A 26485-nucleotide genomic window follows, 5' to 3' on the forward strand; every position below is an offset into this window, starting at 1 on the left:
GATCAATATGCATGTTACAACCAATTTGTTTTTGCATTTAGTACTGTTTCGGCATTACATTTTTAATTAAGTGCTCATCACACACTGGATACTTTTATGCTGCCCCTCTCCAGCATTTTATCAGACTGCCTATTTATATTGTGGTAGCACATAGAGGCCCCAACACTATTATGCTAAACACTGTACAATCATGCAAAAAATGAAGTGTACCCCACCCATAAAAACTGAAAATCTAAGTGTAAGATGAGAGAGAACAGGTGAGTACAACAAATATGTTAGGAGCACAGGGTAACAAGATGATACTGGTCAGCATGATAAGCAGCAATGACTATTTATACATTGTTAATACCTGTTGCTGCCAAGTTGTTTAAGCTGCAACCCAACATTTCAAAACAAGATTTTAAATTTTCATTTTTTAGAATAGATTGATTTGTAAAGGAAAAACCTCAACTGGCAGTCCTATATCATCCACCCTGTTGTTTTGACTGCTTACTTGTTCTCTGTCATCTAAGCTCCCTTCCTCAGGCAGCAAGCACAGCTATCAATGCAGTTCAAAGCACTGTCCAAGGTTCAGGTGGGACGCTGATCAACTGCCCCAGAAAATTCAGTGGTGTTCAGGAAAGCAGCTACCTGGGAAATTAACAGCAATACAGACCACACCCTTTCAGAGAGACTAATCATGATGCTCTCCAGTCTCTACTTGTCCAAGATCACTCAAAAATCAGGTTCTCTAATCAAGGGGTGAGGTTTCCAGTGTTGTGTGTAGGGATTCCTGTGCACTGCACAGAGAAAGTTACTCCTAAATGTCAGATTAGCCTACAATAGAGACTTTACACACAATGATATGTCATGAAAATCTGAGCATTAAGATCTATAAGTGGTTCAAACATCCACTGAACTCTGCAGGAAAGATTTGTGCTGTTAACCTGTGAGATTAACAGCAGAGACTCATTTTAAATCTAAAAATTTTAGTCAAGTTGGTAAAGTTGTGACAAATGAGAACTATTGTGCACATTTATATTATGGCACACAGAGCACTTAAAATCTGTTAACATATGAACAGGCATCACATGTAACTATTCATTCAAGCTGAACTTTACAGAAACATTAAAAACCAGATTACAATGAAGGGTGCAGTATAAGAACTGAAGTAGAGCAGAATGCTGTAGTGTAAGAACTCATGAAAATTAAACACTTCCTCCACAAAGAGAGGTGTTTTTTGCATTCAAGATGGACTAGATCTCTGTTCGGAAGTATCTGGTTTAGCTTGCTCATGTTCAGTTTTCTGCTATAAATATCCTGATTTCCTGTGCATCATGCAAGTAGCAATTTTAATTGCATATTTCTCTTCTGCTGTTTCCTAACTAAGCCAGAACAGGCTTTGCCTGGATGAATTTGGCACTCCTACAGTCCAAGCAGATAAGCATGTAAAAGACTAACTTGAGTCTAATTTGAGGGGGTGATGATGGGAGAAAGTCCCCCAAGTGTGAGGAGGCTGCTGAACTTCACATTAGTGAAATTACTAAATTGTTGCCAACCTTCATGATTTTGTCATGAGTCTCATCATAATTGTTTTCCTTAAAGCCCCAGCTCCTGGAGTCGAGTGGATATGTGATTATTTCAGCCTTCATTATTAAAGAAAAAACCAAGCAGAAAGCAAGTAAAAAGAACATCAAAGTTATTATTTTTAAATAATCTCATGATCTTAAAGCCAATCTCATGATTTTTGGTGAGCCTGACTCCAGATTTTTGAATATTTAGAGTTGGAAATACTTACAATGACTTTAAAAATATATTTTTTTTAAAAAGCTACAAAATGTTACAGTAGTAAAAAGTGCGAGTGAAGATTAACACGAGAATCTCAAAGTTTAATGGGAAGAACTTCTCCTGGTATTCAAGGGTAAAAGTAACTATTAGTCAGCTGTTTTGTAGATTACTTCATCCTTCAAACACTGCCAACAACATGGGGGGGAGGTGAAGGGGGGAGGGAATACAGGCCTCTAATACAAGAAATTTATCCAAAACAGACAGGCACACATACAAATGTAACTACTAGAGAAATAAGCAGAACATTAAATAAAATTTGAAGTCCAGGTACACTTTAAACAAGTTTTTGTATGCTCCTTGTCTAACAGGTGAAAAAGATGAAGTTACCATTTCTGTTAGGCAAATCATGCAAAAGAATAGAGAAGAGTTCCAAAAAGTGCCTTGGGTAGGACAGAGGAAACAGGAGACAATTACTGTGGCAAGGAGGGCACAGAAGCCAGCATTATTACAAAAACTACAGCTTTGTACTGAAGTTGTCCAAAATACTGCAGTAAATGCATACTGTGACATTTTAAAGCCACTACAGGCCCTAAAATAGACACACTGCTGCAATAGAAAAGTTGGATGTTCTTCTCTACCTTACTCTACTCAAAATAAAAAACTCAAGTGACATTTTTTTCTAATGGAAAATCCATCCTATTTAATAGTAAAAAGAAAAGGAGTACTTGTGGCACCTTAGAGACTAACAAATTTATTAGAGCATAAGCTTTCGTGAGCTACAGCTCACTTCATCGCTTATGCTCTAATAAATTTGTTAGTCTCTAAGGTGCCACAAGTACTCCTTTTCTTTTTGCGAATACAGACTAACACGGCTGCTACTCTGAAACCTATTTAATAGTAGATATTTATCCTACCTATTGCGTTCAACCTCTCCAGCATCACCCAGGTAAAAACAGAATACTGCAGCCTGTAAATCTAGTCAGTTTCTCTAGTTCCAATACAGTATCTTGAACATGCCAATTACTTTTGATTTCACCTGCAGACAAAGGTCACCAGGGAACCGAAATTAGGGTTAGTTATCTAGAATTATGGAGTCTCACCTTCTAAATACCAATACCAATACCAACCTAAACCAGAAGCCCAGTTGGAATGATCACCTACAATATTGTATTTACACCCATTTCAAACACTGCCCCGGCACAGCCAGTATGTAATAGAACAATGACTAAGGAAGTTCTCACTTCCTGCCTAAAGGGCACATTGTCCTCTCCAAGCACAGGGAAGTAACATTCAGAAATGTATTTACATCAAGATAAAATTGATGGATTTGATTATGAATATGTTTCTATGACGGAAGCATACCCTGAACATGTGCATGCATAAAGAAATAGCTCTCTGAAACATGCAGACTTCACTGTTAAAATGGAACTCCTGACAAAAGCCAAGAGAGATAGGTTTCAGAGTAGCAGCCGTGATTAGTCTGTATTCGCAAAAAGAAAAGGAGTACTTGTGGCACCTTAGAGACTATTAGTCTCTAAGGTGCCACAAGTACTCCAACAGAGATAGGAAACTGTGGATAGCAAAAAGAAAAGGAATACTTGTGGCGCCTTTGAGACTAAAATTTATTTTGAGCATAAGCTTTCGTGAGCTACAGCTCAATCCGATGAAGTGAGCTGTAGCTCACGAAAGCTTATGCTCAAATAAATTTGTTAGTCTCTAAGGTGCCACAAGTACTCCTCTTCTTTTTGCGAATACAGACTAACATGGCTGCTACTCTGAAATCTGTGGATAGCAAGAAACCCAGCCACAGTGACCTTTGTAATCCCCATGAACGATTCCAGATACAGAAATCTTCAAATTCTCCAGATAAATCATTAAAGCAGTACAATCATTCAAAGAGACTTGATTTTACCAAGGGTCTAATATTCAAAGCCAAGAGCATGTGCTTTCTGTGAAGAGAAAGGGTTAAAGAAACAGCTTGTGAGCAGAAACAAGTTGCCTGTAGGAGTTCATTCTTATCAGATCACGTTATTAAAGTACTAATTAAACAAAAACAATCTCAGTGAAAGTTCAGTAACCTACCAAAGTGGCAATCTGTATGCAACAGCCACAATATTTTTTCCATCTCGAGAATCAATTTATTCTCAAAAAGAAAAGGAGTGCTTGTGGCATCTTAGAGACTAACAAATTTATTTGAGCATAAGCTTTCGTGAGCTACTGCTCACGAAAGCTTATGCTCAGATAAATTTGTTAGTCTCTAAAGTGCCAGAAGTACTCCTTTTCTCTTTGCGAATACAGACTAACACGGCTGCTACTCTGAAACCAATTTATTCTCACTTTCTGCTTTAAAGTTATTACCATTATGCTAAAAAATACATCCAACAGTTTATGTTTTGAATGTTTTTCCTGATTAACAGGAAAAAATAATCAGTTCTGCCCCACTGTTTCACAGTTAAAGGCTTGTTTTCTCCATACTTTATACTGGCCTTCATTCCACTTGTCTATGATATACATTCAATCAGTAAACTGGAAAAATAAAGCAATGTAACCAAGGCTTTGCTGTAGATTAGCAGTTTAAAATTTCTCTAGCCAAGTGGAACATTGCTTGTGATAATCCATTTGGCTAAACACTGCTATCCTCAGCCATAAGTACTAGCAACAAGACCAGATATTTTTGTACATTTATTCCCCTTCACCATTGTTTAATAAGGTGTAAATGTAATGAAGGGGTTACTCAGTTATCGAAATGAAATTGTCATCACTCCTTCCTTCTCACTAGTGAAGCAATCATGACCTAAATTAAAGAGACAGAACCAAACTCCAGCCAGTACCAGACAATGCTGTTTTACATCTGTGTGTCACTGAATGAACAAGATGGCTGAGACCAGATGGCTCAGGAAACAGACCAGCAGTGCCAACTCAACCACACAAATGGTATTTAAAAAATAAAAACAAAAGATTGTTCATGTATTTAAAGCAAAGTTTTACAATTTTCCAATAAAATAATTAAAATCTAAATCAAAGCTGTCCCACTGTTTATTAATATTGCCAAATTCTGCAGTGGTTTTTTTTAGCGTTTTTTAGAAATACTGAAATTGTTCACCCACAAGAACAGTTTGATTTGTGGAATAATTCCTTAATTCTTTACTTTCAACAACAAAAATCTAGGGAAGTACCCAGGTGACCAGACTAATAGGCCTCACTCCTCCAATTCCTTAGGGCATGTCTACACTGGAAACTTCAAAGCGCTCTCGAGGGAACGCTCCCATGGCAGCGCTTTGAAGAGCTCTCCCAGCACTCCTGGTAATCCACCTCCACCGCTCGGAGCCTGTCTACACTAGCGCTTTAAAGCGTTCAGACTTGCTGTGCTCAGGGGGGTGATTTTTCACACCCCTGAGCCAGCAAGTTAGAGCACTATAAAATGTAAGTGTGGACAAGCCCTTAGTAAATGTTTATCTCAGCTCATAATAATTCACAAACATCAGCCCCATTGCTAAGGAATGGGCTTCAAGGTACTTGGCATAGATTATTCACACTATCTGACCTGTGGACCACTGTAGAGTCTGTTTAACTCTTCACCTTTCACCTATATAGACTGCACCAGGACAAAAATTAAACCAAGTTTCTCCTTTAGCATCCTAATCATGTATAAATGCATTAATTACACTCACTTAACCATGTGCCAAAAATCCACACCTTAGATATAAGCCCATGAATGCCTGTTTCCATTGTAAATCTTTTGCGTATTGCATGTGCATACATGGAACTGTTTTGGAACTTCCAACATTAAGCTAAAACTCTGTTTGCATGTCTGCTCACAGGCTAAATCAAGCTATAAATGGTTTAGATATTTTTCTCTTCCCTCCCCCCCCCCCGTTCAATAGGCCAAACAAGGAATAGATAGTAACTGGCTCTAGGTACTTTCAACTTTTTTTAAACTAGGCGTGAGAAAAATAACTTATTAAAAATATGTAATATTTGAAGTGTTGATATAAAATTTAATTATTGCATTTGGTCAGTAGCAATCTTCTAAAGGTAACGCTTAGAAGTAACAAGCAACAATAGGGACTGACAGCTAGCCCTAAGGCTTCTCACGTTCCTGCTTTATTTTATGTTGTATGAGGCCCAGCACAGAAGTATTTAGCTATTTTGATGCTGTGAATTAGTGACTAAGCAACAGTTTAAGCAGGTGGGAGCTTAATCCCCATCTGTTTTAAAATACATTAATTTTTTTCTAAAAAAGCCCCACAGGGCCAGCTCAAAGAGTGTGAACTGCCTCAGTGGTGGAGGAGCCCACCTTCATATATTGCAAGTGGAAGTCAACTTGGGGATTGACGTTTGGGCTTGGCTGGCACCTGGACTCTAGGACCCTGCAAAATGGAAGGGTCCCACAGCTTGGGCTGCAGTCCAAGCCTGAATGTCTACACTACAATTAAATAGCCCCTTAGTCCAAACCCCGTGAGCCCAGCATAGTGGGGAATAATGCTAGTAATTCAGAGACAAATTAAGGATTTTACTTTGCAGAGAGAAGCTAACTTTTTAAGTAGTAACTTAAGTTTAGAGTTACCTCTTACAATCCCCCCTTGCTCTTGCAAGATTGAATGCAATACACAGGAACACCCATTCTGCTGGCAGCAAGCTGAATATATATGCCAGACATTTCTGTGTATGAGGAGAATCTCTATTTCTTTTCCTTAAACAAGCTACCTGAACACTTTCCTTGACTGTCTCATTGAAAGAACTCTCCCAAATGACACATTTCACGTTCAGAAGTGTGTCCTTATTGTTTCTCCAAATGTGTGTATTTATACATGTAAAATGTTAAGAAGTAGGAGGCTGACAACAACTACAGTGACAAAAAAAATTTATGGAGTAGATCAATGGCACCAATGGGCTCAAAAAGATTCAAGTTCAAATGGAAAAAAATTAAAGAATATTAAGAAAAAAAGTCAAAGGAAAACAATAATGAACATCAACTCTCCTCCCCATTTTACATTCCATTTGAGGCTGAAAATCTAAGATGACACACCAACCTTCCTTCTATTATACCAGCAAAATGCAAGACATACAGTTCTATTACCTGAAATGCATTTGATCCATACAGAGTTTTTTGTTGACGTTTCCAGGGTAATGTTACACTGGCACTTTGCAGAGCTTGGGGAAAAGAATGTGAATTCCCATAGTTCATGGGAAGATCTTTTACCTTATGATAATGATCTCACTTCTCACAAATTTCTGCAATTAAATTATTTATTGTACATTTTGTACATAGAAACCTTCTTTAAAAGTTTCTTTGCTGTATAAAAGAGTAACAAGTAATATTCAAAAACATTTATATAGTTAATAGAAACATCACAACACAAGCAGGTAAACTGAATTTAAACTGAATTGTTATTTGTACAAGTATAGCTGCAGACTCATGGAATGTGTATTCTGGTGCATAAAACAAAACATTTATAATGTATGTACGCACACTTACTTCCTACTGTACAGAACAGTAAACCACAGCTTCTTAAATGTCATCGGAGACCAACATGTCAAAGGCAGAACAGGCAGTGGAGCTTTCAACAAATACCAATACACCCATTAACTAGTACCTCATTTTTAACTTTTAAAGACAGCACAAACAATAGGAGATTTGGACCAGCAGATTATTTCCCCCACACACACACCTTCCTTACCAGTTTCTGAGCTTCGGGACTGAAGCAGTCTGCTTCCGTTTGCATAGCTGCAAAGTTTGTTATTCAACTTCAGAGTCTTTGAAGTTCATACACGAAAAAGGAAACAAAATATCCACCCTACTACTTGCTAGGCTTCTGCTTTATTTACTTAACATCCCAGGAAAGTATTTCTGATCCAGTTTGTCAAGTGTTTATCCAAACAAACAAGATGACTCTATCCACCTCTCAAAAATCCTCACATTTCTGTCAGCCTGCTCTGCTGACACAGAAGTCCACCTAGGGGAGTGGTCAAAACACAGGGCAAGTCACACAGGTGCTCTAGGGAGCACACAAAGAGTTAGTGTGCTTAATAAAGGAATCCTTCCTTCACCGCTTCAGAAAACACAAGCACAAGCACAGACTTCCTCTCACAAAACTTTCAGTTCTTTCAGTTCACATTTGTATTGAAGTTTCCACCTACCCTCCCCACCCTACTTCAAGGGAATGGCAGGACAGTAATAGCTTAGGGCTCCACCCTGTCAGTAACTACAGTTCTTGAGTCAGCAAGTGAGCAGCTAGCTCCAAAGATGCAGGAAGGCAGACAAGCTTATTTTTCCTCTTCCCTAGGCACAGGACCTTTGACTAAGCAACTGTCGTCATCTGCAAGTTTGATGCAAAATCATTCAATGTTCCTTAGTCTTGCCACAACCAGCACTACAACCCCCAGAACAGGATGTGTTTATTACTGTAGTGTTTTCTATAACCATCACTTTACAGGCTGTCAAATACAAATAGTTTGTGCTACTTTATGAAGCCCCTTGTGCTACTACTTCATGATATTTTTATGCTAGTGCATAAACTTATTTTTAAAAGCAGAAAAAAATTCTGAGATCCACTTGTAAACAGAATTCCTTTTTGCCTCTTATCCAACTTTTCATACTGCGCGCTGATGTGGTTGTCCCATCTCAAAAAAGAATATATTGGAATTAGAAAAGGGCAACAAAAATTATTAGCGGTATGGAATGGCTTCCGTATGAGAAGCGATTAATAAGACTGCGACTTTTCAACTTCAAAAGACAACTGAGGGGTGATATGATAGAGGTCTATAAAATTGTGAGTGGTGTGGAGAGAGTAAATAAGGAAGCGTTATTTACTCCTTCTCATAACACAAGAGCTAGGGGTCACTAAATGAAATTAATAGGCAGCAGGTTTAAAACAAACACAAGGAAGTATTTTTTCACACAATGCACAGTCAACCTGTGGAACTCTTTGCCAGAGGATGTTGTGAAGGCCAAGACTATAACAGGGTTCAAAAAAGAACTAGATACGTTCATGGAGAATAAGTCCATCAATGGTTATTAGCCAGGATGGGCAGGCATGGTGTCCCTAGCCCAGAGGTGGGCAAACTAAGGCCCACAGGACCATTCTGCCCAGTCCCTGAGCTCCTGGCCCAGGAGGCTATCCCCGGCCCCTCCCCCCATGCAGGCTCAGCTCACTGCACCACCGGCACAATGCTCTGGGCAGTGGAGCTGCAAGCTCCTGGGGCAGCACAGCTGCAGAGCCCAGCCTGACCCGGTGCGCTGTGCTGCGCAGCACAGCTGCCTGTCCTAGTGTAGCCGCACCACCAGCGCTCCAAGCAGCGCGGTAAGGGGGCAGAGAGCGGGGGAGTTTGGGGTGGTGGTCAGGGGGTTGGGGTGTGGATTGGGGTCAGGGCAGTCAGAGGGCAGGGAACAAGGGGGTTGAATGGGGGCAGGCGTTCCGGGGATGGTCAGGGAGAAGGGGTGGTTGGATAGGGCAGGGGTCCCCGTGGGAGGGAGCAGTCAGGAAAGAGAGGAGGGGTTGGATGGGGCAGCGGGGAGAAGTCGGGGCAGGGGCTCCAGGGGCGGTCAGGGAGCGGGGAGGGTGGGGGCAGTCAGGAAGGAGGGGGATGGTCAGGGGACAGAGAGGAAGGGAGGGAGGGAGGATGGGGAAGGGGTCCCGGGGGGAGCTGTCAGGGGGTGGGGTCGGATAGGGAGCAGGGGCCAGGCCACGCCTAGCTGTTTGGGGAGGCAGCCTCTCCTAACCGGCCCTCCACACAAATTTCTGAAAACCAATGTGGCCCTCAGGCCAAAAAGTTTCCCCGCCCCTGCCCTAGCCTACATTTGCTAGAAACTGAGAATGGATCACTTGATTACCTATCCTGTTTATTCCCTCAGTGGCACCTGGCATTGACCACTGTCAGAAGACAGGATCCTGGGCTAGATGGCCCTTTGATCTGACCCAGTATGGTCGTTCTTATGTTCATAATGTGAAGCAAAAACCCCATCATCAGCAATAACTACACTAAAATAGTGGCCTGTGTTTACATCTCTGCCATCTAGGACATGGACATTACCCAAGCCGCTACTCTGGGTGCATTGAAAGTTCACATTCAATAATGCTTGAGTGGATTCTCACATGTGACCAATGTTCACATCTTGGAAAAATCCAACTGAAGTGCCTGCCACTTTGGCACAATTACATCAGTATGCTGACTTTATTTACATAGATTTTATTTTAAAAAACAGACAGGTAGGGTCATCAATGTTGAGTGTGACACAAGGAAAACTTCTGTTCTGTAATGAATGGGAACTTAATTCTAACTGACTAAAAAAGGGAACAAAAAGCAAGGAACAAGAGTGAAGAGGTTGACAGCGATTAATTTAGAGTTCACCAAAATCTGTACACTACCAGTTAAGGATGAGACAACAGCAGAACAATTAAGAGAATCCTAAACTGTTACTACCTGTACTCTACCCATTTTGGATAGATCATTTTGGATGGATCACTTGATGATTACCTGTTCTGTTCATTCCCTCTGAAGCACCAGGCATCGGCCACTGTCAGAAGACAGGATACTGGGCTAGATGGACCTTGGTCTGATCCATTATGGACATTTTTATGTTGTCAATCAGGAGATGGAGTTGGACACCAGCACATTTCATAGTGTTCTAAAATTCCTTAAACGCTAAACCAAAACAGAATGTAACGTTTTGTTTCCCCAAACTCAAACCAAATACTAATGCAGATTACCACACACTTAAGTCACTTTCTTTCATATACTCACTGCATTTCTCCAGGCTATCAGGGGGTTGGGATTAAACTGCACATTTCTCTTCTCTCTATCCCATCTGAAATGTCACCCTGGGCTTATTTTGGTTTAGTAAATTTTTAAATTTCTTTATTTTCCTCATCACTCAGAAATGATCAGGTGAAAGCATATAAATAAATATTAAAATGATTATGGGCACATTCCCCAGAAGATTTCACCTTTAGCATAATACTACATGATATTTATAGGTACAGAAGGACAGATCTATGCACAATAAGCAAAATCCTGGCCATGTTCAAGTCAATAGCAAAACTCCCATTAACTTTAATGGGATCAGGATTTCACCTAATGTATGCATGCACACCATCTCCCACAAAGAAAACAGGCAGGAAATAGACATGGCCCTGAGAAGATAATCTAAATTTCAACGGTTATTTTTCAGCTGTTGACATTTTGGAAGACTAGAGGAGGTTTGTTGTCAACAGAGTCCTCTCTTCTTGGCTCCATTCCTTACATTGTATGGACAAGCAAAATAGGTTGTTACCTAGCAACCAAGCCATTATGTTCCTTCCTGGTCAGCCAGCAAAGGATGGAGAAGCCTGTAGAGGCTCCACCTAGCAACAGAGTTCAATTTTTCCATAAACTCCCAACCTACTGCCAATCCCAGCCAAAGAACTCAGTAGTTCATGCTGTTCCCATAGTATCATCCATATAACTGGCAGATTGTTTTCTTAATTCATTTTTAAGTGCATAGAATAATTTTTTATTCACAGGCTAGTATTTCACAGTAATTTTATTCAGTGAGTTCCTGGATACCAACCATGTCCCATTGTTCCAGAAAGGCCAAGCATATTCTACAAGGCTTCCTCTGCAGAAGTGCTCCAAGTATGCATAATTTACAAGCTGTTCTTCAAAACTGTCATTTGAGAAGACAACTTATTTAAAAAAAATAGTAATTTTGCTTTTTCATAATAGGCCTGCACTGTCCTATGGGGAAATTTCCACCACTTTCTTCAGCTTGTGAAACTGTGAGGTTAGGGATAGGAGTAGCAGAACACTAGAGTATACAGAATCATATCCTGCTCCCCTGGGTCTACCAGAACGCTCATTCATCCAGTGACATTTGGATCAGCAGATTTGCTGACTCTTTCTTTCATTTTACATTAACTGGCAAGTCTCCTCAAGAGGGTTACTAAATTATAGAAAGAGAATCAGAGAATTTTCGAAGTACCACTTAGACGTCAAATTCAGGGAAAAAACATAGGGTATGACCAAAGGATAGATTGGAGACCAAAACAACCACATGTGGTGAGCCTCCAATGCTGTTTGTACTTCAAATGTTTCTTCCAGTTTAAGATATTTCCTGCCTATTTTTCAGGAAATGCAAGAATATTCCACTAAAATTTTCAAACCAAGAGAAACTTTTGAAATGCACCCTTCAAGGGAGAGAATTTTTGGAAATCACTTCCAGTTGCTCTTATAACTATAAATATTAAATCAGAAATTGTTTAATTCTGCCAATGAGAACGCTGTTACTAGTATCAACTTTCTCTTCAACAGGCATCGTCCTCAATACGGATTAAGAAAGGAATTTCAGGGGCTAGGTAGCTCAGTATATTAGTATACTTTTTTCCCTATTCAAGTCCTCTTTTGGTCATACATTTAATTTGATGGTCTCCATATTGTCAGATGGCAATTTCTACTCTCAGCAGGCCCAAGATCAGATCAGCAGATCAGGTATTACACATCAGAAACAAGTGCAGTGGAGTTTTCATAGCACTTACCTGCATTACGCCTGGCTCTAGCCAGTTCTTTTCTTAAATACTAATTTTAAGTTATGGGAAAACAAATTCTTAACGGAGAAATTCTGTTGACGAGACAACTAACTCCAAATCATACCCGCTTCTCCAAGACAGCTACCCTTTTGAATTGTTCTATGCCTTTGTCATCTACAAGTTGGATTACAGTAATATACTTTAGTTTGGATTGCTTTGCGAGACCACCAAGCAGCTTCAGCTGCAGAACATTCCAGTCTGTCACCCAGCTGTGGTGGGCAGCGGACTGTATGCAGTACCTTTGCCTAAGATTCTACACTGGATATGTTTGCTTCCATATGCAAATCACTTTGCTACCTGGTTACTTGAGAAAACCCCCTTTCCCTATGATCAGTCACGAATGTTAAGGCCCGCTGTGGACTCATGGGATATAATTCAAGGTCCAATAGCAGTGTGTTTTCAGCAGAGACCCATTCCCAATGGCGCTTGCAGTTTAACAGACCTGGCAGCTTTCAGGACACAATTTTTTTTTTTAAAACAGGGTTGGGTTGAGATTTTATACACAGGTTGCAAGATTCATACTGTTTAAAGCTGCAAATGGGTCAACATATTGGATTTGTCTATCCTATGTTGATTATACAATTTAATTATTAAAATGTGAAGCATCAGATGTTGTGACAAAAGGTGTTGCATATCAATGTTCATGTAAGTAAACAAATCAAAGAACTAGATGCAGCACTAGATGCTAGGAATATAAAGGTACCTTTAAGCCCCAGGTTTCAGAGTAGCAGCCGTGTTAGTCTGTATTCGCAAAAACAAAAGGAGTACTTGTGGCACCTTAGAGACTAACAAATTTATTTATTTTTAAACCCCAGAGCTTTTTAAATCTATGAAAACTAATCTCCACCTCTCAAACATACCTAAAAAAATTGAAGTGTTGTGAAGAGAAAGAAATGGCTTATAAGATTCTGTAAGTAAACAAGCTAAAACACAATTTGGAACGCTTGGGTGGCTTGTCCCCAGGGTTTGCAAATTCCAAGTGGGTTCATGTTGCTTGGCTGAGAGTCAAACTGCTCAACTGCCTCAGGTTGATGGTGGTGGTTGTAGTGTTAGTAAACTAGAGACAAATTGTTTGCTAGAGACTTGGAAAAAATCCACTGACCAGTGGCTCGGTCACATTCACTGGAAAGTGAGGGTTGGCTAAATATTAATTTTTCCAACAATTACATTTGTTTTAAAAAATGTTTATAGCAAAAATAGCCATCTAAAGTAACTGATGCAGTGTGATCTTCTTTCTGAAGCAGTCTCCAGACCCCAGATGAGGCAGTAGCACATTCCTTCTAATTACCAAATTATGCAAACAAGACTCTCCAAGAAATGATCTGGCTAAGACACCTGGGTAGGAAACCAAGCAACTGTTATTTCCCAGCAACTGGAGATAGTACGGGGAGAAGTTACTGAACTATTACACTGGGGAATTTCTGCAGGACTCCCATTTTCAAATTTTTAACTGGCTAGTCAGGGTCCATTTTCTCAACACATTCATTTGCTACACCTGTAAGAACCCAGCTTGCAAAAAGGACAAATTAAATAAATGAGAGTGAAATTTATTAAATATAGGAAGACAGTTATGGAAAAAGCCTAATGCTCACACCAGAAGCGTGCTTGCCTACAATCCCAATCCAATGCAGCCCAAAGAGAAAGCTAACAGTGCAGACCTTTCAGTACAAATGCAACATTATATGTAGATAACAAAAACAGAAACAAAAAGGGAGCTGTCACTTTTCTTCATAAGGCTAAAAGAGCAGCAGCATTAGTAATAATTAATTAGAAAAGCAGCAGTAAAGTTATAAGGTGCAGGAAGCTAGTACAGGTATTAATCAAAGGATACTGAAGACATCTTTTCCCCCTCCCCTGTGGAATATATCAGGGTATTGCACATGCATATGATTTGCAGTTACACAGAAACATACTGCATGCTATATATTCACATGTGAATATGGAGCCTAAACCCTAAACATCAAACTCCATGGGATTGAAACCGGAAGGGACTTGAAACACCCAAGCGATAATCATGAAAGAGCTCCTGTGTAAACTGGAAACGGGAGTATGGTAGAAGGCCCATAATGTTTGCTATAAAGAATGTCAGAATCATTGCTAGCACAAACAAATGCCAATGAAGTTTGGCCTTTAAGTTAGGGCAAACCCAGGCATTTTGTCTCCATGGTATGTTGCGTCTCACCAGACCAGGGAATCAGTTTTTCAAATTAGCAGGAAAGTTAGGCTTTGAGTAGGAGCAGATAAAGGCAAATCCTGCATAAAAAAAACTGAGAACATCAAAAACTTTGAGGGCTCTATTATACAATAAACCCTGCCCAGCCCAGCCAAAACAATACGATTAAAAACTTCTTTGCTGTGGTAATCAGTGAAGTAACATTACCATAGACCACCTCACAGCATTTCATTTCAATTCAGTAGAACTTATCGTTCTGGATGGGAATGTTTGAAATCTTATACGTTCCTTTGACAAAGCATACTACTTGGAGACAAGGATATAGTCCTATCTATTATCTATTAGAGCCTTACCAAAAAGCCAACAGAAACCTGTTATACCCTAGTCACAGTGTAACTCCTTCTCAGAAGGACAAAACACTCTAGCTTAAGGTACATTATTGCAGCATCAGTACAGCATACAACCTGGGGTCTTAACGTGACATGTGAATTTGCATTCTTTTTTGCAAAATACTGTCTGAGACACCTGGCTCATCACTTAAAAAGAAAATGAAGTTATTTCAAAGTAAGTTATTTCAAAGACACACACACACACACACACACACACAGACTTATTTTCAAAGTTTGAGGAAAAGACATCTAATTAAAAACTCAGCTTTTTGCTTTGACCCTTTTAATACAAATAAATATTTTTTTTTAACACTGGGCCAAACAGAATAAACTTTTTTTTACATAGATTTTCCTGCCTTATTTACCTGTGAAATTTGTACAGAATGTTAGAACCGAGGTGACATTCTAATTTCATTATTTAAGGAGCAATACAAGTTCTCATAACATCAGTAAAATTCCAATATGATGTTACACTTCTACTGCGGTTCCAAAGCAGAACTGTGATTTGTAGTTCTGATGTTCTTTAAAATACAAGTCTCATTTTCTGATGGACAGAATAGATAGAAAATACATCATACTGAAAAAGAGTTGGACAGAGTTTAACTGAAACGATACTATCTGTGGCTCAAGTAGTGCCTTTATTTAACATTTTTTATCCTGTTCTCAGGGCATTTAAGAGTGTGTCTATATTAGTGCTTTGAGAAATATCCTTTTTTGAGGCATAGTTATGCAGAAAGATCTTTTTTTTTCTATGCCATGACCCCACTTCATCATTACTCTCTTCAATGGGCACAACCTGGCATCCTTACAGTTTAGCTGGCAAGGATTACAAGAGCTCCTTGTAAATAGTAACCAAGGAAATGAACTCAAGTATATACAGCTAAATGCTTCTTTGGAAAACAATGTTAAATTTTCATCACCAAAATGTACCACCAGAATCAACAGATTACTTTCTATGGAGGCTAACATGAGACATAGCAAGAAAGAGGAAGGAAACCCGGAAAGGTATTAAGTACTTCTCAACTGCACTGAAATCAGAATAGTTGACATCATGCTAACTGCGGAAGTTTAAGGATACGCCTACATTAACCCCAAAAATCCCAAACCAAACCAACCCACAGCAGAAAGTCTCAGAGCCTGGGTCAGCTGACTCAGGCTCACAAGGCTCATGCTACAGAACTAAAAATAGTAGTCTAGACATTCCTGCTCAGGCTAGAGCTTGGGCTCTGAAACCTGGTGAGAGGGGTGGGTCTCAGAGCCTGCACAGGAACACTGCTACTCTTAGCCACGTAGAGTGAGCCCTGTGAGCCCAAGTCAGTTGACCTGGACTCAGACTTACTGCTATGGGTTCTTTGTTTTAGGATATTAATATTTGTGTCTATGGAAAGTTATGCTTTTTATTTTTAAAAAGGAGCAACAGTTTACTGAATACATCCGATGAAGTGAGCTGTAGCTCATGAAATAAATTTGCTAGTCTCTAAGGTGCCACAAGTCCTCCTTTTCAGTTTAAGAAGGGCTTGTCTAGCCAAATGACTAGATGTACTCATTCCTACAGTTCTTGGCTCCTTTGCTTGATAAAAATATACAAGCTGCGAAAGGTAAAATATCTTGAAAACAATAAATAAAAAGAGATGGTTTTTATACAGGGCTTCAACTGCAGATAACCATTAATATGCATTATTCACTGTAAGATGTCATCCCACAAATGACCAAACTACACAAGAATCAAAGTTTAAATAGAAGTGGGATTCCAATTCAAACAAAAAGATGGAAGCTATCTTTGCTTGTAGTGGATTGCTCTTCTTTGCAGGATAGCCCAGTTCAGCATCTGAGTACTCCTGGGCCCTACTTCAAAACCCTGCTTGTTTTGCACTACAAACTATATTGATAACCTCCCCAATGGCAGTTTGAAAATTAGAATGTAAAGAGTGTCTGCTCAGAAGAGGCCCATAAGTGGAACAGCAGAGATGTTCACTTCAGTCCTAACAATTATTTGCAAAGCTACGTGGGAAAGTATGACGAAAGTCTACTAGGAATATCCTTGGCTCTAGAAAGTACAGTACTACTAATCCTTCACTTTCATAAGCACTTCACTGATTCTCATATTCAATAAAACAAAAGGCCAACCAAAGCAGCAAGAACAGTCAATTTTGAGTAGCTCACCATCTTGTCATGTCCCTATATAATGGTAGTTTCAGCAGAAATAAATTTGGCCTTGTTTATCACACAATCATTTTATAATTTCAGTGAAGAAATTGACAAAACTCTCCAGAAAGCTCATTTGCCAAACTGACAAATCATGAAACATGTCACAATGAACTGAAGTCAAGAAAAACCTATTTGATTCTTACCAGGTTTGGGAAAATTAAAATCAAGAAACTCAATCCTCAAGTCTCAAACCTCCAGAATAGGTATTAAGATGAATGCGTGCCTCTGAGCAAAGAGGTTTTGCTGAACACTGGAAAAAGTGGGAAAAATACACCTTCCACAAAACATTTCCTTATTATTACTCAAATCACACAGCATGGAAGTGTGGTGAAGGTCTGGATGGTGTGCTTCTTTGTACATGAAAGAACTATCTTCACATTCTTTTCATGCAAGAGTTCAGAAAATCACCTCCCCTTGCCTTTTATTTTTTTAAACCTCTTAAGATGCCAAAAGTTTTTTTTAAACCTGGGCAGCCAAGGGTACAGAACTAGCTGTTCTGGAATGTCTATAGAGAGTTGTAAGTCATCTACATTTAAAGATTGAATGTTTTTGGTCTTATAGCTCAACATTTTGAATATCCAAGGCCATGGATTGTGGGCAGGAGGAAACATACGAATGATACACAATTCTCACCTGAACATCGCTTGCTTCAGAAGAAAAAAAATTCCCCTACGCTATTGCCAGAAGATACAAGTTTTAAAGAAAGAATTTAAGCACAGGACTGGGAGCCAGAAACTCCTGATTCTGACAGGCTCTCTCAGTCTTCAGCAAGTCACTTAACCATAGGTGAAAAGTACTATTGATGTAAACTGATCAATTATTTTTTGAGCAATTTGACAATTTTCCCTCCTTCCCCCCCCGCCCACTATTCTCTTCAAATGTCCCAACTGCATGGGCTCAAGCAGTTGCAATGTGGTCTAGGTGGCCTGCCTCAGAACCTCTTCCCTCCCCTGTATGTCAGAGAAATGACGCATTTGTAACCTTCTTCAGTGGCTTGTCTCAACTTCCTGGACCTCCACTGCTGTGTTGGTCTCCAGGCAGCCCAGATCGACAGTTTATGCACCTGACCTGTGCCACACCCCAGCCATGGACTGGACTTCTTCTTTGACTCCCCACTCCCATGCTACCGTGGCTCCATGGAAGAGCACAGACAGTATGCACTGCAATTCAAATAACTATCTGCTGTAGAGAAGTTGGAGAGAGAAGTAAGGTCCAGCAGGTCAAGGAGACAAAATCGTTAAAGCACCTAGTGCAGCAAAATGACCTTGGCAGAAAAGCTCAATTTTGTGGAATCTTGGGAAAAGGCCAAATCCCACAGGCACCGAATCACAGAGTCACATGTATAAATAGGAAAAAGAAAAGGAGTACTTGTGGCACCTTAGAAACTAACAAATTTATTAGAACATAAGCTTTCGTGAGCTACAGCTCACTTCATCGGATGCATTTGGTGGAAAAAACAGAGGAGAGATTTATATACCCACACACAGAGAACATGAAACAATGGGTTTATCATACACACTGTAAGAAGAGTGATCACTTAAGATAAGCCATCACCAGCAGCAGAGGGGGGAAAGGAGGAAAACCTTTCATGGTGACAAGTAAGGTAGGCTAATTCCAGCAGTTAACAAGAATATCTGAGGAACAGTGGGGGGTGGGGTGGGGGGAGAAATACCATGGGGAAATAGTTTTACTTTGTGTAATGACTCATCCATTCCCAGTCTCTATTCAAGCCTAAGTTAATTGTATCCAGTTTGCAAATTAATTCCAATTCAGCAGTCTCTCGTTGGAGTCTGTATTTGAAGCTTTTTTGTTGAAGTATAGCCACTCTTAGGTCTGTGATCGAGTGAGCAGAGAGATTGAAGTGTTCTCCAACTGGTTTTTGAATGTTATAATTTTGACGTCTGATTTGTGTCCATTCATTCTTTTACGTAGAGACTGTCCAGTTTGTTGACTCTGTCAATCTGTTTCTTCACTTCAGCAGGTGGGTATTGTAGTTGTAGGAATGCATGATAGAGATCTTGTAGGTGTTTGTCTCTGTCTGAGGGGTTGGAGCAAATGCGGTTATATCGTAGCGCTTGGCCGTAGACAATGGATCGAGTGGTATGATCTGGATGAAAGCTAGAGGCATGTAGGTAGGAATAGCGGTCAGTAGGTTTCCGATATAGGGTGGTGTTTATGTGACCATCGCTTATTAGCACCGTAGTGTCCAGGAAGTGGATCTCGTGTGGACTGGTCCAGGCTGAGGTTGATGGTGGGATGGAAATTGTTGAAATCATGGTGGAATTCCTCAAGAGCTTCTTTTCCATGGGTCCAGATGATGAAGATGTCATCAATGTAGCGCAAGTAGAGTAGGGGCATTAGGGGACGAGAGCTGAGGAAGCGTTGTTCTAAGTCAGCCATAAAAATGTTGGCATACTGTGGGGCCATGCGAGTACCCATCGCAGTGCCGCTGATTTGAAGGTATACATTGTCACCAAATGTGAAATAGTTGTGGGTCAGGACAAAGTCACAAAGTTCAGCCACCAGGTTAGCCGTGACAGTATCGGGGATACTGTTCCTGACGGCTTGTAGTCCATCTTTGTGTGGAATGTTGGTGTAGAGGCTTCTACATCCATAGTGGCTAGGATGGTGTTTTTAGGAAGATCACCAATGGACTGTAGTTTCCTCAGGAAATCAGTGGTGTCTCGAAGATAGCTGGGAGTGCTGGTAACGAAGGGCCTGAGGAGGGAGTCTACATAGCCAGACCAGTTCTTGTCTTGTAGGTCGGAGTATGAACAAGAGGCTACTAGGCAGCTCTCCAACACCACTTTCTACAAGCCATTACCCTCTGATCCCACTGAGAGTTACCAAAAGAAACTACAGCATTTGCTCAAGAAACTCCCTGAAAAAGCACAAGAACAAATCCGCACAGACACACCCCTGGAGCCCCGACCTGGGGTATTCTATCTGCTACCCAAGATCCATAAACCTGGAAATCCTGGACGCCCCATCATCTCAGGCATTGGCACCCTGACAGCAGGATTGTCTGGCTACAATAGAGGAGGGAGTCTACATAGCCAGACAATCCTGCTGTCACCACCTATATCGGAAACCTACTGACCGCTATTCCTACCTACATGCCTCTAGCTTTCATCCAGATCATACCACTCGATCCATTGTCTACAGCCAAGCGCTACGATATAACCGCATTTGCTCCAACCCCTCAGACAGAGACAAACACCTACAAGATCTCTATTATGCATTCCTACAACTACAATACCCACCTGCTGAAGTGAAGAAACAGATTGACAGAGCCAGAAGAGTACCCATAAGTCACCTACTACAGGACAGGCCCAACTAAGAAAACAACAGAACGCCACTAGCCATCACCTTCAGCCCCCAACTAAAACCTCCCCAACGCATCATCAAGGATCTACAACCTATCCTGAAGGACGAGCCATCACTCTCACAGATCTTGGGAGACAGACCAGTCCTTGCTTACAGACAGCCCCCCAATCTGAAGCAAATACTCACCAGCAACCACACACCACACAACAGAACCACTAACCCAGGAACCTATCCTTGCAACAAAGCCCGTTGCCAACTCTGTCCACATATCTATTCAGGGGATACCATCATAGGGCCTAATCACATCAGCCACACTATCAGAGGCTCGTTCACCTGCGCATCTACCACTGTGATATATGCCATGATGTGCCAGCAATGCCCCTCTGCCATGTACATTGGCCAAACTGGACAGTCTCTACGTTAAAAAATGAATGGACACAAATCAGACGTCAAGAATTATAACATTCAAAAACCAGTTGGAGAACACTTCAATCTCTCTGCTCACTTGATCACAGACCTAAGAGTGGCTATCCTTCAACAAAAAAGCTTCAAAAACAGACTCCAACGAGAGACTGCTGAATTGGAATTAATTTGCAAATTGGATACAATTAACTTAGGCTTGAATAGAGACTGGGAATGGATGAGTCATTACACAAAGTAAAACTATTTCCCCATGGTATTTCTCCCTCCCACCCCACCCCCCACTGTTCCTCTGATATTCTTGTTAACTGCTGGAATTAGCCTACCTTGCTTGTCACCATGAAAGCTTTTCCTCCTTTCCCCCCCCTGCTGCTGGTGATGGCTTATCTTAAGTGATCACTCTCCTTACAGTAAAAAGAAAAGGAGTACTTGTGGCACCTTAGAGACTAACAAATTTATTAGAGCATAAGCTTTCGTGAGCTATAGCTCACTTCATCGGATGCATCCGATGAAGTGAGCTGTAGCTCACGAAAGCTTATGCTCTAATAAATTTGTTAGTCTCTAAGGTGCCACAAGTACTCCTTTTCTTTTTGCGAATACAGACTAACACGGCTGCTACTCTGAAGCATGTATAAATAGGGGCACACTGTCTGCCTCCAACTGGAAGGACATCAACTTGTTGGGATTGCCTTCACTTGGTCAAATATGATAAGTTGGGGAAAACCCATGCACAGTGAGTTTTCCCTTCACCTACATATGACTGATATTTAAATCTATAACGATCATTCAGGGTTTATAGTCTGAAACAGGTATTTTCTCCTCATTAAGTGCTGCACAACTCCATCAAAGGGAATTTCCAAGCAGTAATGCAGAAACATACTTCAGCTTTAAGTGCTGTCTGCATTCCATCTGGCAGAGGGCCAATGCTGTATCAACTAACCACATTTAGGTCACTTCTTCCAATGACTTTTTCTCAAAATAGCTCTAGGTCAGTAACATGCTACTCCTGCTAGAGAAGAATTTGAATGTTATTTAGAGAAGCACAGAAATCTGAGTACATCTCTCCCAGAAAGGATTCATATAAATTAAAATCTCAAATTTTCTCTTTCAGAGCATGATTAATACAAATAAAATCCATACATTTAATTTTTTCCCAAATCTTGACACAGCTGACTGTCATTTTAGTTGAAAAATTCAGGCTTAGGAAGACACCCAGGATGGAAAATTTCATCCCAAACAGTTACTCACATCACATTCTTATAACGAACAGTATTGGGCAACATTAACCTTAACATTTACTCGTAACATTGCTAACTGCGCTGCATATAGTACAAAGCATACTGGTTTGTAGTAGATTGTACACAATGGTTTCCTAGCTGTTCTCTTTTCACCTCACTTTTAAAAAAGATACAAATATTTTCTTTATAAAATATTGGAGAAGCTGATTACAAAAATTCTATCTGCATTCTTCTGGGTTCTCCCTCAATGTAAGCTGCTACAAAATGTAGCTAGGTTAACTTATTTTAGCTGAAGAGTTAGACATCTTTTTTGAAAGAAAAAAAACCTAAAAATATTCCAAAAGCAAAAAAAACAAGTTAAGGTGTATGTAGTGGGGTGTATTTTTTTGTTTAAATTATGGCTATAACTACTGCATTTGTACTCCATGACAGTGTTCATACAATGCAATATGGAATTTGTCCCAAACTTTGCACTGCTCAACAGACAACCTTCTAGCTGATAAACAGCCAGTGCTGCTGAGTTCCAGAGATAATCACAACTAGCTCTGTCCTCCTTAGCTGAAAACATGGTGGCTGTGATGGAAAATTGAAGAATTTTGGGGAGTTTGGGGAGGACAGAGGGTGAGGATTAAGTGGAGAGAAGAAGTGGTGTCAAGGCTCAAGACCAAGGACAGGCGTTAGTATAAAGATGGAAAGAAGAGTATCTAATAAGTGACATGTTATTTATTTTCTGATAGGTGGAAAGTATGCATACACAATAGAGAGGACATGAATGTTCTAAAGTTAAATCTATAAAGTTTGCATTTCAGAGAAACTATTTCTTTTTGCAAATTATTATTTTGGGGATTTTGAATACCAGTGTTTTCTCCAGGAGGAAAAAAATACACAGCATTCACAATAGGTCTGAAAGCTAATCACAGCTGCATGAGCCACAATCACTGCAAACCAACAGTTAATATACAGGACCTACGTTTTTGCTTCAAGAAAAATATTAGGATAATAATATGTAACATATAATGTAAGTTAACACATTAAGGAGTCTGCAGTCTCATTAATTTGTTAGCACTTCATTAAATCATATTGAACAAAGAAAAAGCTAGACTGTATTCGGATGCCCTGCTCTTGTGTTGTGTGCTGAATCTCCAGCTATTTGTTTGTGGATTTACTTGTGTTAATGGCTCTATTGCATGTGCTCTTGTCAATTTACTCTTGAACAGCTTCAACTGAGACTTGCAACAAAAACTCTGTTTAAGAGAAGAAATGTTACTGGCTACCTATGAACCCAGATGTTGCTATTACTGTTGCTACCAAACAAACCAACTGGTTATTTTCTACCACACATTCACCCACAAGCACGCAACTTACACATCACAAGCATCAGCAAAACTCCCTCAACTGTGCAGCATATATACAAAAATAAAGCCAGTTATTGGTACATATGACTAGAAACCAAAGACAATTTATCTTGACTGTGCTCTGGGTGAAGTAATCGCAATGACCAAATTTGGGCCTTATTATAAACAGTGGTATTTCATCTGTCCTCTGTACAATATAAACACAAGTTGGGAGAGGCTTGTGTGCGTTCCAGAACTGGGCTAACACAACCATCTCTCTACATGGACAAAGAATTCTACATTTGTCTCCCCCTTCCTGACCCGCATAAACAGATGAAACATTTTCAGAGGAACGTTACAAGCAGGGTCTGGCCCTTCCCTCAGGTCATTACACCACCATTTATCAGTAGAGTCCAGAGACTGTGAGGGTCTAAATATTAGTTACAATTCCAACATCACATCAACCCTTCCAGGAGAACCTGTCTTTTTAAAATAAATCCCTACTGCTGTGGTTTTACACTCATGAGGTGAATTTGGGTCTGTACTGCATGCAAAAAGTTATTTCTTCACATAAGAGCTGCTACTATTTTCTCCCTTGAGAAACATCCTGCAATCTCATGATTCAAGGTAAGCTTATAGACTATTAAATACCTGTTAAAATACCGCTAGGCAATTTTTTTATGGTAAATATTGAGTACCCTTCCTTAAAGTATTCCTAGTTCCTTAAACCCTCATATTAGAGGCCAAATATTTATTTCAATATTTATCTGTGTTCATAGTGATTATGTCAAGAGAAATCAGGGTATATTTACACCATAAATAGAAGACAGCTAAAGGGGGCATATGGAAAAGTTTTAATTCCTACAGCACTTTTTCCAATATTTTTGTACCAATCATTCCCCAATGTCCACTATGCCAATCACCAGTCCCAGGAAGAAAATGATTATTCTAATTTACTATAGGAAGCTGCCCAGAAAGGAGTGCAAAAAGCATGTAACCATCTCAAACTGCTGCAAGCTGTGAAGCAGGTCATCAGGACGACGCACTGCTCTGAGCAGAGCCTCTAAAAGCAGACCCATTCTCTCTCCATCTCTATGCACTTACCACTTCATTCAATTTTAAATCTAATTGTTTAGCCTTTATATCCCAAATTATTAAAAGTAAGTAATTTTTAGAAAAAAGAATCCAATACGTTAGCATCCCAACTTGAGAGTTCTTCAGTTAGAAACAAAAGCTTATAGGAGCTGAACAGCTTACTGTTATCATATTGTAGTGCTCACATAGCAAGAATCAGTTTCACAAATCCAGTTGTAGAAATGCATACAAACTATGAACTACACCAATTCCAGATTCCAGAGGGGACCCTCACGGACAGAGGTAGGAGTTATTAGTTTAGTAGAGCTGTAGCACTTAATATTTTGACTCACTGCTCACACACGCTGATGGTAGAAATGATACTAGTATCACTCCTTTGCATGCTAGCCCTATTAAATCTTCATTGGTTATAATGCCATGAATACACACACAAAAAACAGTGAATCTGCCTTACCACTTCAAATATAACTGCTGGTGTCAACATTTAACACTCTTAGAAAAGTTTCATTCTATTCCTACATAATAGGAAGAAAGTACTTTCTGGACCACTCCCGACCCCTAGCAACCTCCAACAGCTTGGTTCTCCAAATATTTAATTCTGCAAGGAGGCCACTATTGGTGGTCTACAAACCAATAGTCTTAGAACCGTATTATAATAAATGTAAGTTTGGATGGGGTTAAAACAGGTACTATGCCAAAGTGTAAAATTACTGATCTTAAGGACTTCCACGTACGAATACCTAAAGTGAGAGAACCAAGACAGACAAGAGAAAGAGGACAACTGTGAGGTGGCTCCTACTTGGAGGTTAAAAACTCATAGCAGGAAGGACATGCTCCTGATAAACCATAACACTACAAAACCACTGAATCAGCTTGGGAAGAGCTTGGTTCCTTGTTTGGCATGCCCTGATTTTTTTCTTTAGAGATGAAAAGCGAAGTGCATGTACAACACAAGACCATACAGCCATGTCAACAAGGGAACAAATACCAGTAACAAAATTAAAGAGAGGCACAGATAGCAAAACAGACTTCTTTAAAAACACATTTTGCACTACTTACACTTAACGATCTGCAGCTTCTATCGTGAATGGTATGAAAGCCTTCAGAAAGGTGTGAGCAGTTCACAACAGCTATGTTACATTCCTATTTTGCAATACACCTTTTCCATGCCACAGTGCTCTAGGTTGTTCTGGGCACAGGAAAAAAGAAGATGTACAGTATGTAAACAAACACTTCTTCCCAATTCTTGTAAGAGCCTGGGCATATTTTCAATATTTTCCACAAAGGGCACAAATTTCAATACAGTCTACAGAATTACTCTTCTATCTATGAAACTATATGTGTTCCTGATGACATCACAATAAGAATGTGTGAAAATACAAACCTGGCACACCAGAAATACTGGTTCTGGAAAGTGCTGTAGGCATTTGGACTAAGTTGGAAGTATTCTTTGGAAACTGCTGCAGATTAATTCTTTTATACTGTGTGTCTTTTTTCATCTTCGCTTTTATCAGAGCCAGTGATAAGTCAGGTTATCCTTTTGAATACAATCTCACCTAAGTTTTACACATCATTCATTTCTAAGTAAATGCCAAACCACATTTATATATTTTCTTTTTACAAAGCTACCAATTAAGGTAGTTTCCTCCTTTCTGATTTGACGGGTTTGAGTTTTTGAAAAAACTTGCCCCTCTCCTCCACTAGGTAGTTAAGAACAGACAGATACTTTAAAAATCTGGACTCTACATGGACCAAATGGGAAAGCGGGATACCGGGAGGAAGCACAGGCAGGAATGTCTGTGAGGGGAGGGCTCCTGCCTCATACTGGGAATGAGGGGCGATCAACAGGTTATCTCAAGTGCTTATATACAAATGCACAAAGCCTTGGAAACAAGCAGGGAGAACTGGAGGTCCTGGTGATGTCAAGGAATTATGACGTGATTGGAATAACAGAGACTTGGTGGGATAA

At 40.0% G+C, this 26485-nt stretch overlaps 1 protein-coding gene across 29 annotated transcripts in view; it reads right to left on the bottom strand.

Annotated features, from left to right (window-relative positions):
• LRRFIP1 (LRR binding FLII interacting protein 1) overlaps positions 1-26485 on the bottom strand; it is a 200537-nt gene that overhangs the window by 113219 nt on the left and 60833 nt on the right. For 3 of the 29 annotated variants that reach the window (XM_043505724.1, XM_038421175.2, XM_043505723.1), the window contains exon 1: positions 7449-8143. The exons of 23 other annotated variants lie outside the window; for them this stretch is intronic. In XM_043505724.1, the coding sequence (XP_043361659.1) occupies positions 7449-7493 (45 nt within the window). In that variant the 5' untranslated portion in view covers positions 7494-8143. Of the gene's footprint in view, positions 1-7448; positions 8144-26485 lie in introns of those variants that run through there. 3 more of the 29 variants (XM_043505722.1, XM_043505719.1, XM_043505728.1) reach the window with 2 other exon arrangements.

Source organism: Dermochelys coriacea, chromosome 11 (assembly GCF_009764565.3).
Source record: "Dermochelys coriacea isolate rDerCor1 chromosome 11, rDerCor1.pri.v4, whole genome shotgun sequence".
NCBI classification, from domain to species: Eukaryota; Metazoa; Chordata; order Testudines; family Dermochelyidae; genus Dermochelys; species Dermochelys coriacea.